General features: G+C 43.3%; 1 protein-coding gene across 16 annotated transcripts in view; it reads left to right on the forward strand.

The window, feature by feature from the left end:
- The window catches only part of ATP2B3 (ATPase plasma membrane Ca2+ transporting 3), a gene marked incomplete at both ends in the record, with an annotated part of 87,938 nt that overhangs the window by 12,328 nt on the left and 62,335 nt on the right, over window positions 1–13,275 (forward strand). For 7 of the 16 annotated variants that reach the window (XM_081321600.1, XM_081321609.1, XM_081321611.1 and 4 more), the window contains 4 exons: window positions 2,421–2,618; window positions 5,758–6,015; window positions 6,470–6,595; window positions 11,014–11,139. In XM_081321600.1, coding sequence (XP_081177726.1) covers window positions 2,421–2,618; window positions 5,758–6,015; window positions 6,470–6,595; window positions 11,014–11,139 — 708 coding nt within the window. Of the gene's footprint in view, window positions 1–2,420; window positions 2,619–5,757; window positions 6,016–6,469; window positions 6,596–11,013; window positions 11,163–13,275 lie in introns of all 16 variants that reach the window. The other 9 variants (XM_081321612.1, XM_081321615.1, XM_081321613.1 and 6 more) reach the window with 6 other exon arrangements.

The following is a 13,275-nucleotide window of genomic DNA, read 5'->3' on the forward strand; positions in this document are numbered from 1 at the left end:
ACACCCATTGGTTTCTGTCTTGACGTTCATAGCTTCCTAGAGGAGGCTGGGGTGGGCTGCTGCCCTAACTTTGCAAAGAAGGAAGCTGAGGGGATAGCAGCTCAATCTGGGGCAAACCTGCCCTGCCTCATTTTACAATATGGTGCTCCTGATCATTCTATTGGTAGACTCTGAAATCTTACCCTTACTTGATCAGATATGATCAGGCTGACCGTGTTTTGAATGAGAAGTTTTTCAGTTCCCTTCCGGACTTCTCCTCACGAAGAGGGGAAGGGTCTTTTGTATAGTTTTGATTTGGTGAAACCAATACACCCAACCTAGCAGCACCCCTGGCTAGGAAGGAGTTCGAAAACAAAAAAAAAAAGAAATATTTAGGTGCGAATTGTGCTGAGGAGGATATAGTAAACATGTATTAGACTTCCTTTACAAACATGATCTATGTAGGCCAGGATGCAGTTTACACAGATTTATACTCTGGACTTAATAGTTTTATTGAGAGGCTGTTTTAGATGACCTTGTATTTTCGTTTATTTTCTTCCAAACACAATAGAAGCCACACTCCCTCTGGGGGAGGGCTCTGTTCTGTACCAGCCTGCTACCGGCCCTGCAGAAAAGGCAGGGACAACCCCTTTACAAACGGCAAGAGGCTGGAATTAAGCCTGCCAAATTTATTAACATAAAACAGCAAAACAAGACACCAACCATGAAACAGGAGCTATGAAACAGGAACTAATCAAGCGGTTGCCTTCAGCAAACCAGCCCTCCCACGCATTCCCCTTTTATACAGTTCAGGGCGTGGCTTCTCTCTGCCTCCTTCCGAGGTGCCCCATTGCCTTCCTCTGTTTACTCCTGATTGACTGCCTCCTGCGTCGGGCGTCCTTGAACAGGGCCAGCTGTGGGTCATCTTCATCCACGCTGTCAGGCTCACACAGCTGGGTCTCCGTCGTGACCAGGTGGGAGGGGCCTGGCTGAGGGCTCTCATCAGCAAGATCTTCAACCCCCTCAGCAAGCTCTTCAACACCCCCCTCCTCCTCTGAGTCGTCCGACCCAACTGCCGAACCCACAGGCTGACCCTGAATCACAACAGGCTCTCCTAATCATTCTGCAGAGTGGGGCCTAGAACACTGTCAGCACCCCCACCGCTTACCCTGATGGTAAAACTACTTGTCATTGGTGATTTGTGATCCAGACCAAGCTGATGAAGTCATGGGAGGAAAATAATACCAGGCTCCACGTTTGGACTAAGTCGTTGTGTCTGGTGCATGCTGAAAATGACCACTGTGACCAAATCTATTTTACAATAAATGGGCTTCAGTGACTCTCTAAAAGTCAGAGTTTATTCTTGCTTTGTCCTGATGAAATCCAGAATTCCAGAAAAGCATTAACTATCCTAGTTCTCCTATTCCTCTGAATCAGATTTTAAGTTGGGAGGGCGGGATAATAGAAAGCAGAAATGTGTTGCTTTTCCCTTGCAGTTCTGCAGTGGAAGGAAGAATCTTTCTCCCCCCCCATTAAGGGCCTACACTGAAACTGATTGAATATACAGGATTTGTCCTCAAAGCCGTAACTGAACACTGTAAGAATGTAGAGCATCTCTTGTTGATTTTTAATCGGGCAAAGCCATTTACTAAGAAGCCTTCTTTAGACTTAAAGCTTTACTTTCCTTCTTTTAGTTTGTTCCTTAGGGCTTAAAAGTGTTGGACTGACATCAGGACATCCAAGTTCAAATCTACATCCCAGTTCAATGGGGAAGCCAGAAACACTTGGAAACACCAGAACTATGTTACTAAGTTAACAATTCTAGTGTTAACAAACATGGCAAGAAAAATTGTGAAATGGGGCAAGACTCACTTAACAACTGTCTTGCTTAACAAAAAAATGGGTCAATTGTGGTCATAAGTCAATGACCATCTGTATAAATTAGATATCAATCTAAATAAATAAATGAACGTAGCTTACCCTCCTGTTCTCATGGCGTTGGTCACTTCATCACAGATCATGATTTAAGCAGTTTTATACCACTGTTTTCCATATTGGAAATCATCCAGCAATCCCCAAGCAAGAGAGCACCTACATAGGAACCGTAATTTTAATTGCCAGGCAAGAGCTAGGATTATCTGAGGTTGGTTTCTGAGTGCATACCTAAACCCTTCCCTTCATCTGCAGAAATCCACTTAAAACATTAAAAGCATAAACCTAGGTGGTAATAGAATGTCTGGAGAATGTTTGGATGTTGGGAACAGAACAGCCTTCCCCCACCTCGTAACCTATGGCTGGGGACAATGGACATTTTGGCCTTGCTCCTGAGGTAACAAGTTGGGAAAGCTGATTAACACATTTTTCTCCTGGTACATTGACATTCTCTAGCCTGTCACACAGACTTGCTGCTTCATTCTTACCATTCTCTCTTTTGACCCCAGGTCTCTCCGATAACACAGCTGATCTGGAAAAAAGAAGACAGATCTATGGACAGAATTTTATACCCCCAAAGAAGCCCAAGACCTTCCTGCAGTTAGTGTGGGAGGCACTTCAGGATGTGACCCTAATCATTCTGGAAATTGCTGCCATCATCTCTTTGGGACTATCTTTTTATGCTCCACCGGGTGAAGAAAGTGAAGGTAAGATTGGATCCCTGCCATCTCTGCCATGACATCCACACATGGAGTTCCTCATTTCAAGAAATTGTGGAACATTGCTCTGGGGCATTATGGGAAAATATAACTAAGTGCCACTATTGAAACCTCCCACAATGGCCCATGGCCAACCAGTAACAGAAACTGTTTGATTAGAGTATTTATATACCATTCTTATCACACAACCAAGGGCAATTCACAAGACAGATCCCTAAAGTAAATCAAAAGCTCCTCATCAAAACCATAAAATAGCCATAACAACAGCAGCAGCATTTGACCCATCATCAACACTTAAGACATTAGTACATCAGACAGTGTTTGGATTCTGAATGCTCAAAAGAACAGCATTCATTTGATCATCTTCTAAAACCTATCCAAAGTTGGGGCTGTCCAAATTTTAGCAGTGGGGGAGAAATTGTTCCAAACGGACATGACAGCCATTGAGAAAACTTGGCCTCTTACTCTTCTCAGCTCTTGAAGCAGGAAACCTGAAGGATGTCTTCTTGATTGAGCAGGCAAACTCCCTTCAAAGGAGATACTCCCTAATTTGTAGAGGAACCATGGAAGGTCCTTGATGGACCTAGAAAGTCAATTTCCTGAAACTGATGAGCACCTCAATGCAGATGGCAGCCAAGGGATACAAAACTTTCTTTGCTGCCACCTAATGATACATGGGTCAGCCAGTCAGCCAGTCAGCCCATAGTTTCAAGGACTTAGGACGCTGAGCTTGTCGATCGGAAGGTCGGCAGTTTGGCGGGTTGAATCCCGAGTGCCGCGTAACAGAGTGAGCGCCTGTTACTCGTCCCAGCTTCTGCCAACCTAGCAGTTTGAAAGCACGTAAAAATGCAAGTAGAAAAATAGGGACCACTCCCGTGGGAAGGTAACAGCTTTCTGTGCGCCTTTGGCGTCTAGTCATGCCGGCCACATGACCACGGAGATGTCCTCGGACAAGTGCTGGCTCTTCGGCTTTGAAACGGAGATGAGCACCGGCCCCTAGAGTCGGAAACGACTAGCACGCATGTGCGGGGGAACCTTTACCTTTACCTTTTATAATAGGAATGGGGGGGAGGAAAGCACCACAATATATGAGATAAATCAGAACTTTGTAAGTACTAATTTTGGAGGATGTACAGTAAGTATACAACATGGATAGGGCTGGGATTTACATCAAGGAAACCACCAATCATGGCCATTAGAATACAGTTTGTAAGGGCAACAAGATTTAGGCTAGCATGATTTCTTGCTAGCCTCGCTATGGGAGGGGAACAATTGTAGTAATTATATGGCTATGACATCAAAGCCTTGTCCTAAGATGGTAGATCCATCTTCCTTTGTAGATCAACTGGGAGAGCCAAGAGACATTGATTCTGCATATTAGTCTGCCCAACTTTATCAAATTTCTTCATGCTGGCTCATCCCTATGTCTGCTAGGCTGCTTCATCTTTTTACTTATATTTGTATGCTTATACTTTGCAAAAGAGAGGGACGCAGTGGCTCAGTGGGTTAGGATGCTGAGCTTGTCGATCAGAAGGTCGGCAATTTGGCGGATCGAATCCCGAGGGCCGTGTAACAGAGTGAGCGCCTGTTACTCGTCCCAGCTTCTGCCAACCTAGCAGTTCGAAAGCACGTAAAAATGCAAGTAGAAAAATAGGGACCACTACGGTGGGAAGGTAACAGCATTCCATGCACCTTTGGCGTCTAGTCATGCCGGCCACATGACCACGGAGACGTCCTCGGACAAGCGCTGGCTCTTCGGCTTTGACACAGAGATGAGCACTGGCCCCTAGCATTGGAAACGACCAACACACATGTGCGGGGGAACCTTTACCTTTTTACTATGCAAAAGGGATTGTGCAAGTGGGAGTCTACAACAACACTCTGAAATTGAGACTTATTTTACCAGTTTTACCCAGGCAAAATCAGGGTGTTCAGGTTAGTTTAATTCTGTTACCATCCATTTTTTTAAAATCCCATTTATATCCCACCCTTCTCCGAAGACTCAGGGCGGCTTACAATTTTAAGCACAAACCAATGTGCTTAGCAATTTACTTACCTATTAATGAGTTTAATAGGTAAATATTAAATTCCAACTTCTCCCTCAATCCATTTGAAGCAGATAGCAGAAATCATCCAGTTCTAGGCAATTTTGCAATGGTCTGTATGGATCAACAGACAAAACAATGAGGTTAATAATATTTATATTTATGGCATCTCATCTTGACAGTTGTATGAGACTTAGGCCTATTAATACTGGAATATTAAGTGGTAAAATCAGCAATCTTTATAGTTGTTGGCTCACTCCTAGGGAATCTAATAGAATAGAATAGGATAGGATAGGACACAGGTCTGCAACCCGCGGCTCCGGAGCCGCATGCGGCTCTTTCAGCCATCTCTTGCGGCTCCCAGTCCTCTGCTATGTGTAGTAAAAAAAAAGTGGGACTAAAAAAGTTCAACCAATCAATTCAAATATGCAGGGTAGGTGCATATCTCGCCTTGGCTCCACTCTTCAGTCAAACCCTGTTCTGTGCATGCGCACTTGTACGCGCATGCACACACATTTTTTTGCGGCTCCCAGTTTTTCCTTTTGTGAGGGAACCGGTTCCGAGTGGCTCTTTCACTGTTTCAGGTTGCTGACCCCTGGGATAGGATAGGATAGGATAGGATAGGATAGGATAGGATAGGATAGGATAGGATAGGATAGGATAGGATAGGATAGGATATAGGATATCTTTATTGTCACTGTGTATCTCACAATAAAATTAAGCGCTGTCCACAGTGCACAGTACACACAAGTAAGAACCACAAGTAAAAACATACAGATCTGTAGCTACTGAAGAAGGAGAGACGACTGTAAGAAGGAGGTAGGCGCTGTCTACACCAAGATGTTTGGACTTCAACTCCCAGAATTCCCCAGCCAACATGATGGCTGGGGAATCCTGAGAGTTGATGTCCACACATCTTAAAGTTGCTGAATTGTAGAAACAGACAGTTGGACTTCTAATTACCTGCAGCCCCAGATATTGTGGCTGATAGAATCATGGCACCTCTTCCTGATTTAAGGAGAAGTGATGTGTGATCAGAGTAATAGGAGCAAACCAACGCTTTCTTTTTTTCCTCCTTCCAGTCTGCGGGAACGTGTCTGGGGGCGGAGAGGATGAGGGTGAGTCAGAAGCTGGCTGGATTGAAGGTGTTGCCATCCTACTGTCAGTGATCTGCGTAGTGCTGGTCACAGCATTCAACGACTGGAGCAAGGAGAAGCAGTTCCGAGGTCTGCAAAGCCGCATAGAACAGGAACAGAAATTCACTGTCATCCGCAATGGGCAACAGGTCCAAATTCCCGTGGCTGAGCTGGTGGTGGGAGACATCGCCCAGATCAAATATGGTAAGAGAGAATGCAAAGAATTGTTCTGTGTTCATTTCAAACAACCTACACAATAGAAACCTACGCCATTTTTCCCATCCATCCAGGATTTAGATAAAAGTGTTCTTTCCCTCGTTCACTTCCAATAAAATGGCAGTGGCAAATATGTGTGCACTGCTGTCTTCACCTCTATTTTGTTGTACTTCTTTAACACTTAATTCCAGAAATATAATTATTGCAAGCACGCATATCTTTTTTTTTAAAAAAATTCCCACTGAAATTCTGGAAGCACTAAGAAGCACTGTGTATCGCTGTTTATCAAATAGCAAGCATGCTTATTCCCCTTTTAGTAATTAAGGAAGCAAAATGGGTAGCTCTATGTGACATCCATTGTAGATAAAAAGGCCATAAGATTGTAGGCCACCAGCGTTTGTTGACAGAGTTAATTGCTTAACCTCTTTCTCTTCCCTCCTAGGTGACCTGCTTCCTGCCGACGGAGCGCTTATTCAGGGGAATGATCTCAAGATAGATGAGAGCTCCTTGACGGGAGAGTCAGATCATGTACGCAAATCAGCGGACAAAGATCCCATGTTGCTATCAGGTGAGGGACATCTGACAGTCCTCCTAGAATCAGGGGTAGGCAACCTCGGCTCTTTTATGACTCGTGGACTTCAACACCCAGAATTCCTCAGCCAGCATGGGTGGCTCAGGAATTCTGGGAGTTAAAGTCCACAAGTCATAAATGAGCCAAGGTTGCCTACCCCTGTCCTAGATCAACCAGACAAAAAACATGACAAGATGAACTAATTCTACCTTACAGGAAAGCTACATTAACTTTAACAGAACCTTACAAGTCTAAGGACACAAACTACCCACCTCCACTCTTAACTAAGGCCAGTCTTTCCTAAGTTTCTTTCTCTGACATTATGCAACTGTGGGCTCCTACCACTCTTATCCAATTGTTTCCTAAGCAGCATCTCTTCTCTTTCCCCAAAGTCATCCATATATTCCATTACAACTTTGGCTTAATATAGTCACCTGAGACAGTAGGATTTGGCAGGTAAGGCACTGGGCTAGAAGTTGGGAGTTCTAGTTCTGCCTTAGGCACAAAGTCTTCTGGGTGGCTTTGGGCTAGTCACTGTCCCTTAGCCCTAGGAAGTTTGCAATGGCAAACCACTCCCGAAAATCCATGCCAAGAGAACTAAAGGAACTTGTCAAGAGTTAAAACCAATTCAAAGTCACAATATGTATGTCTTCAAAAACCATTACAGTTAACCTTTTTTAAAAACAAAGGTTAAGTATGAGACTACTTCAAAACTGAGTAGCAACATAATAATATAACCATATAAATATATATATATCAAATCTACTGCTCTATATGTAAAAAATAAGGTGAAGAAAATATATCTATTCCTTTCTGTAAGTAACTCCTGCATATCTCCTCTAGGACCTCTTGTAGCATTTAAAGGATGTCAGGACCTATCATGCAGGGGTATCAAACTGCCAGCCCGCAGGCTGGACACATCATGGCAAAACCATGCCCACCCCATTGCCAGCAATGGGGGAAAAGTTCCAATATGTCGCGCGACATCACGTGACATCGCAAGTTTGACGTATCTGAATAGGTTTCCCTTGCTTTCTGCACATGTGCTATTATGTGATTTATCATTTTTGTCCAAGATGCGATTTGCACCAGCATAAATTTGTTCCAAAGGTCTGGAAATATGTCAAGGTTTTTCCCACTGAAACTGCTTGAACATTTTCCTTCAAAACACCCTTTCCGCCCTCTAAAACTTTATGAGCACATTTGTTGATGCATTTTGGTTATAGAATTTGGCACCATATCCCACACAGCCTTTTTTCCCCTGGGGGGGACAGTATCTTGCTTTCTGAAAATTCATTTTTATGAGAGGTTTTCAGGGAACATCAAGCTTGGCACAAAGTGAGGGAAGCCTATCGAGTCTTAATCTTAACAGGAACACAGGAATGGTGGAAGGATGCTCATTTCTATTTTTCACACTGGGTTCCAAATTCTTCAGAGGCTTCTGGGCCCTGTGAGGCTGTTCTAAGAGTTAAATATTTATTTATTTTTATTTATTTATTAAATTTTTATACCGCCCTTCTCCCGAAGGACTCAGGGCGGTGTACAGGGCAATAAATATTAAAAAACAAAGTACAAAAGTTAAAAAAACGATTAAATAATTTATGCCCGATATATACAATAGTTAAAACCATTTTAAAAACCCAACCCCAAACCCATCAGACCAGGCCGGATTGCTCAAATAAATAAGTTTTATATCCCGCCGGAAGGACCGAAGGTCGGGGGCCATCCGGAGCTCAACCGGCAAGTGGTTCCACAGGTCTGGCGCGCCCACAGAGAATATATCTGCAGTACCTGCATTTGGGCTCTGCAGACAGTTCAAATGATATAACAGCAGAAAAGTTACAATCTCTTGGCCTTACATCTTCCAACTCCAAGTCCTTTCCCCCCCCAAAAAATCCAAAGGTCCCATACCCCACAGGCATGGAACAGCCAAAGCCCATTAATCTTTTGTTTTCTGCTCACAGCCAGATCACATTTGGATGAATTACTGGGATGAATCATATTATACAGGTTACTGACACTGATTAGAAATATGGAGCTTTTAAAAGCAAGATGCCACAAGAAAAGTTTAAACTAAGCCAAGAGGTACATCTTCATATCGAATCTCTCAGCTCTGGAGCAAATGTCAAAGAGGTTTAATTACTTGCTAAGGAACAATCCAAGGACTGAGTCAGCTCCAAAGAAGCAGGGGCCACATGAGATAGATGAGCTGTATGGAGATAAAACTCAATGCATTTCAGGTGATGCCCACCAGCTATATTCCTTTGTTTTCAAAAAGGAGTACATCATTCTGGTGCTAAGGCATTCCCGATATTTTGGGAAATGCTTTACCTCTATTTTATCACTTTGGGGGCTGAGCCTTAATTAGTAATATCTACACTAAACAGCAGTGTGCTTCATTATATGGTCAAGATGATCTCAGGGCGTGATCTAATGGGGCAAATCTGGTTCAGATACAGTAAATCCTAAATTCCAGCCTAATAATGTGTGTTGTGTAGCAGGGTCTTTGGCGCAGGAATGAAGACGAGACAACTGAATACAGGAAACTCATGGTTTATTTCGTGCAGAGTCAGAACTGGGGAAATGGCTGCAACTAGCTGCAATATATAGTCTAGCCCCTAGGTGGCAGCCAATAGGTTTGAAGCATCCAGTTTTGGTCACCACGATGTAAAAAAGATGTCGAGACTCTAGAAAGGGTACAGAGAAGAGCAACAAAGATGATTAGGGGGCTGGAGGCTAAAACACAATAGGGAATGGTTGCTGGAATTGGGTATGTGTAGTTTAATGAAGAGAAGAGTGAGGGGTGACATGATAGCAGTGCTCCAATATCTCAGGGGCTACCATAAAGAAGAGGGAGTCAAGCTATTCTCCAAAGCACCTGAAAGCAGGACAAGAAGCAACGGATGGAAACTAGTCAAGGAGAGAAGCAACCTAGAACTAAGGAAAAACTTCCTGACAGTTAGAACAATTAACCAGTGGAACAACCTGCCTCCAGAAGTGGTGAATGCTCCAACACTGGAGGTTTTTAAGAAGAGACTGGACAGCCATTTGCCTGAAATGGTATAAGGTTTCCTGCCTGAGCAGGGGGTTGGACTAGATGACCTCCAGGGTCCCTTCCGTTAGCTGCTCCAGCAACCCACATGGTATTACTAATGAGCCCAGTACATAACAATGTGTAATTGCTGTGGCTTAATGTGATGGCCTGTTTCAAATGATATGACTGAGCAGCTGCTAAGATCTTTCAAGATACTGAAACACAAAACACCTAACATGATTTTAGCTCCTCTAGTGATTTATCTGAAACCAGTCATAGAGTGGTAGCCAGGCCTCTCAAGTTCCTCTCGAACTGAAACCGTGTACTCAACAGCAATAGCAAAAGCACTAGACTTATATGCCGCTCCAGAGTGCCTTGCAGTACTCTCTAAGCAGTTTACAGAGTTACCATACTGCCCCCAACAACCCAGGTCCTCATTTTACCCACCTCAGAAGGATGGAAGGTTGAATCAACCTTTAGCTGGTCACAGTCAAACTCTTGGAAGGGGGCAGAGTTAGTCTGCAATACTGCATTCTAACCACTGCGCCACCAGGTTTCCTAAATAATTTAAAGAATCATCCAGTAGTTCCCTAGGGTGGCAGATCTCGTAGAAAGTTCCAATGTTTTTTTGAGAGGAATTAGTCTTACATTATGTTTAACTCTTCAGGAGGAAGCATAGATCTCTTTAAGACCCAGGCTGACAACCAGCAGCTTACAGCAGCAGATTTCAGATTTCCAAAATCAACACTGTTGTGTCATTACTGTCATTTACTAGAATGTTGAGATCTATCAACTGCAGCATATTAGTTCTGGTGAGCACCCATCAGTAATTCCTTCATCCAAATGTCTCTTTTCCCAATGTGTTGCTACAGCCAAGCAATTCAGTTCGGTCTAGCCTGGTTAAAGCACCAGGCTAGAAACTAGGACACTGTGAGTTCTAGTCCTCCTTCAGGCATGACTTTGGGCCAGTCACTCTCTCAGCCCAACTCACCTCACAGGGTTATTGTTGGGGGAGGGGGAAAAAGGAGAAAGAAGTGTTGGATATGTTTGCTGCCTGGAGCTCTTTGTAAAAATAATAAAGGCAGCAAGTAATAAAGGATAGAAATAAACAAACAAACAAATTCTGGGAAAAAATTCTCATCTGCTTTTAAGAGTTGCGACAGGGGCTCCAAAACACTTTCCCCCCCCCCTTCAGGTCCCAAGTACTGCACAGCCCTATGAGAACCTTCTGCTAATGTTTTGCAAATCACGCCATCAGTAGATGTCAAATAACTCAGTACCTTTTCCAGAGTAGCTCACCTTGTAAATGAATCCAGAAGGTCTAGTTCTTGGGTTCCTAACATTTCCATTTAGTAGTCCTCTGACTTTTCTTTTGATTTAGGCACCCACGTCATGGAAGGCTCTGGGCGGATGGTTATCACTGCTGTTGGAGTCAACTCACAGACTGGGATCATCTTTACTTTGCTGGGTGCTGGTGGGGAAGAGGAGGAAAAGAAAGAGAAAAAAGGTAAGCTTTGCTCTCTGGTCCAGGTAAGCTCTTCCCTGGCATAGCTCTGGATCCATTGTACTGCATGCCAGTCTTCATGCTCCCATCAGCTCTTGTTGGCTGAAGCTAGGGCATCAAGGTGCATTTCAGAGCTGCTCCACATAAAACACCTTCCAAAACCATCCAGCATTTGCGGAAGGTATTTATAGTTTCTGCATAACTGGCACAAAGATGACGCCCTCCTCTTGAGTATTGCTTGCTTCCCTTTGTTATCAACCAAGGCTATGGATGTGCCCCTGAGGTCCCTTCTGAACCTTTTGGTAACCATTTTACTCCCCAGCCTAACCAGCATTCCCAAATAGCGCTGTCTGGGCTACTTCAGTCAGGTAGTCTGCATGATAGGTAGAGTTTGCTAGAGTTGGAAGAGATGTTTATGGGAGATGTTTGCACAGAGTAGATTGGTCATACTCTGGAGCAGTACTTCTCAATCTTGGCAATTTTAAGATGTTTGGACCTCAATCCCCCAAATTCCCTGGCCAATATGTCCATGCACCTTAAAGCTGTCCAGGTTGAAAAACACTGTTCTGAATTATCTGAGGTAGAATAAATATTCTGGAACCATTGCTCAATGCTTGCTCAGTAGGACTTTTCCATACAGCTATTTTCCCAGCACAATGTTCCCTACGATTAGTACTATAATTCTGAAATTCTCAAGAGAATCCTGGCTGGACATTTTTGTAGCTATAGTTTCAAAGGCACTAGGTTGGGGGAAAGGCCATTTTGGTAAAGCTGTTTTATCATCTCACTCTACCTTACCTTCTTTTAATTGGATCCCGTTCTTTTCCAGAGATGTCTCATTCAGTGTTAGGAATCCACTCATCTTTTCTGCTCTCACCATTCCTTCCTTCCTTGGCTTCACAAGCCTTTCTTCTCCTTACTTGCCAGGGAAGTCCCTGCACTGCATTCTGACTCTTGCTTTGTCCTCTTCTTCTCCCTATGCAATTGGGAGAAGGTATAAAGAATCCATCTCAACCAGTCATAGGCATTGCTCGGGCAAGCCATTCACCCATGTTATCAGTTTATTTGAAATATTCTCTCAGCAATATACAGAAAAGTGACCCCCACACAGTTGGGAGAACACTGAAAGGGCACTACTTGTGCAATAACATTTGAGTCAGTACGCTTGGATGAATAGTGCTGAAGTTTGACTCAGCATGTTGAATTATGTGGTTCATCATTTTTAGGAATCTGCCTCAGTAAGGAACTGGGCACAACTCAAAGCTCTGGTTGTGGGATGGTCTCACGAGGTCGATGGATCGTTAAGGTGCTTCCAAGTAAAAGGCATCATGCAGAGATGCAATCATATGAAGCTTTATTCAATGATAGATTAGAGAGAAAGAATTACTTGGCATGAAGGCATTCATGCCTGCATGTGAGAGAGAACAAAAGAAAAGAAAGCAAGCTAGCATAGCATAACTGGAACAGAAGAAGAACAAAACTGAAGAGAGAGGCAGCCCCTTGAGCAGAGGTATTTATGGGGGGTCTCAGCCCCTCCCTAACCATAAAACTCTCTCGCCAATGGGGATGTAGGGATCTGGGACCCCTGACTCATCAGTGGAAGCAAAGAAGCCTCTTTGCTTCCATCTGATGACCTTTTTGGGGAACTGCCATGGCTGGCACTAAACATCTAACACTGGTATTTGCTTCGTTGTTGTTGCTTCCATATAGCAGGACTTATTAACCATGTTAACTCTCTAAGAAATTAGAAAAACTGCTGCAGCTTCTTTCCCTATCAGTGTAAAATAAATAGCTGGTGTTCAAAGAAAAGAAAAAAACGGTGCAAGAGAAAAGTGTCCCATTCTCCCTAATTTCCCTTTTTTTATTCCATCTGAATAATAAGCAACTTAATTCTGTGTTAGCTTGTTAATTATGTTCAAAATTGTATTGCTTTACTGCTGGCCCTAAAAAATCTACTACAACACAATTAACCCCTATTCAAAGAACAATTGAGCTAAGGGGATAGTAGTACCAAATTCTTCGTAGCAAAGGGATTTTAAATAAATGGCATCTTAAATAATTACTTTATTTTGTTATTAACTCATCTAATAGGAAGTTTGGGGGTTTTATATGGTGGGTTTCTATTGTTGTAAGCCTCTC

This window comes from Vipera berus, assembly GCF_964194415.1.
Source record: "Vipera berus genome assembly, chromosome: 2".
Classification (NCBI taxonomy): domain Eukaryota; kingdom Metazoa; phylum Chordata; class Lepidosauria; order Squamata; family Viperidae; genus Vipera; species Vipera berus.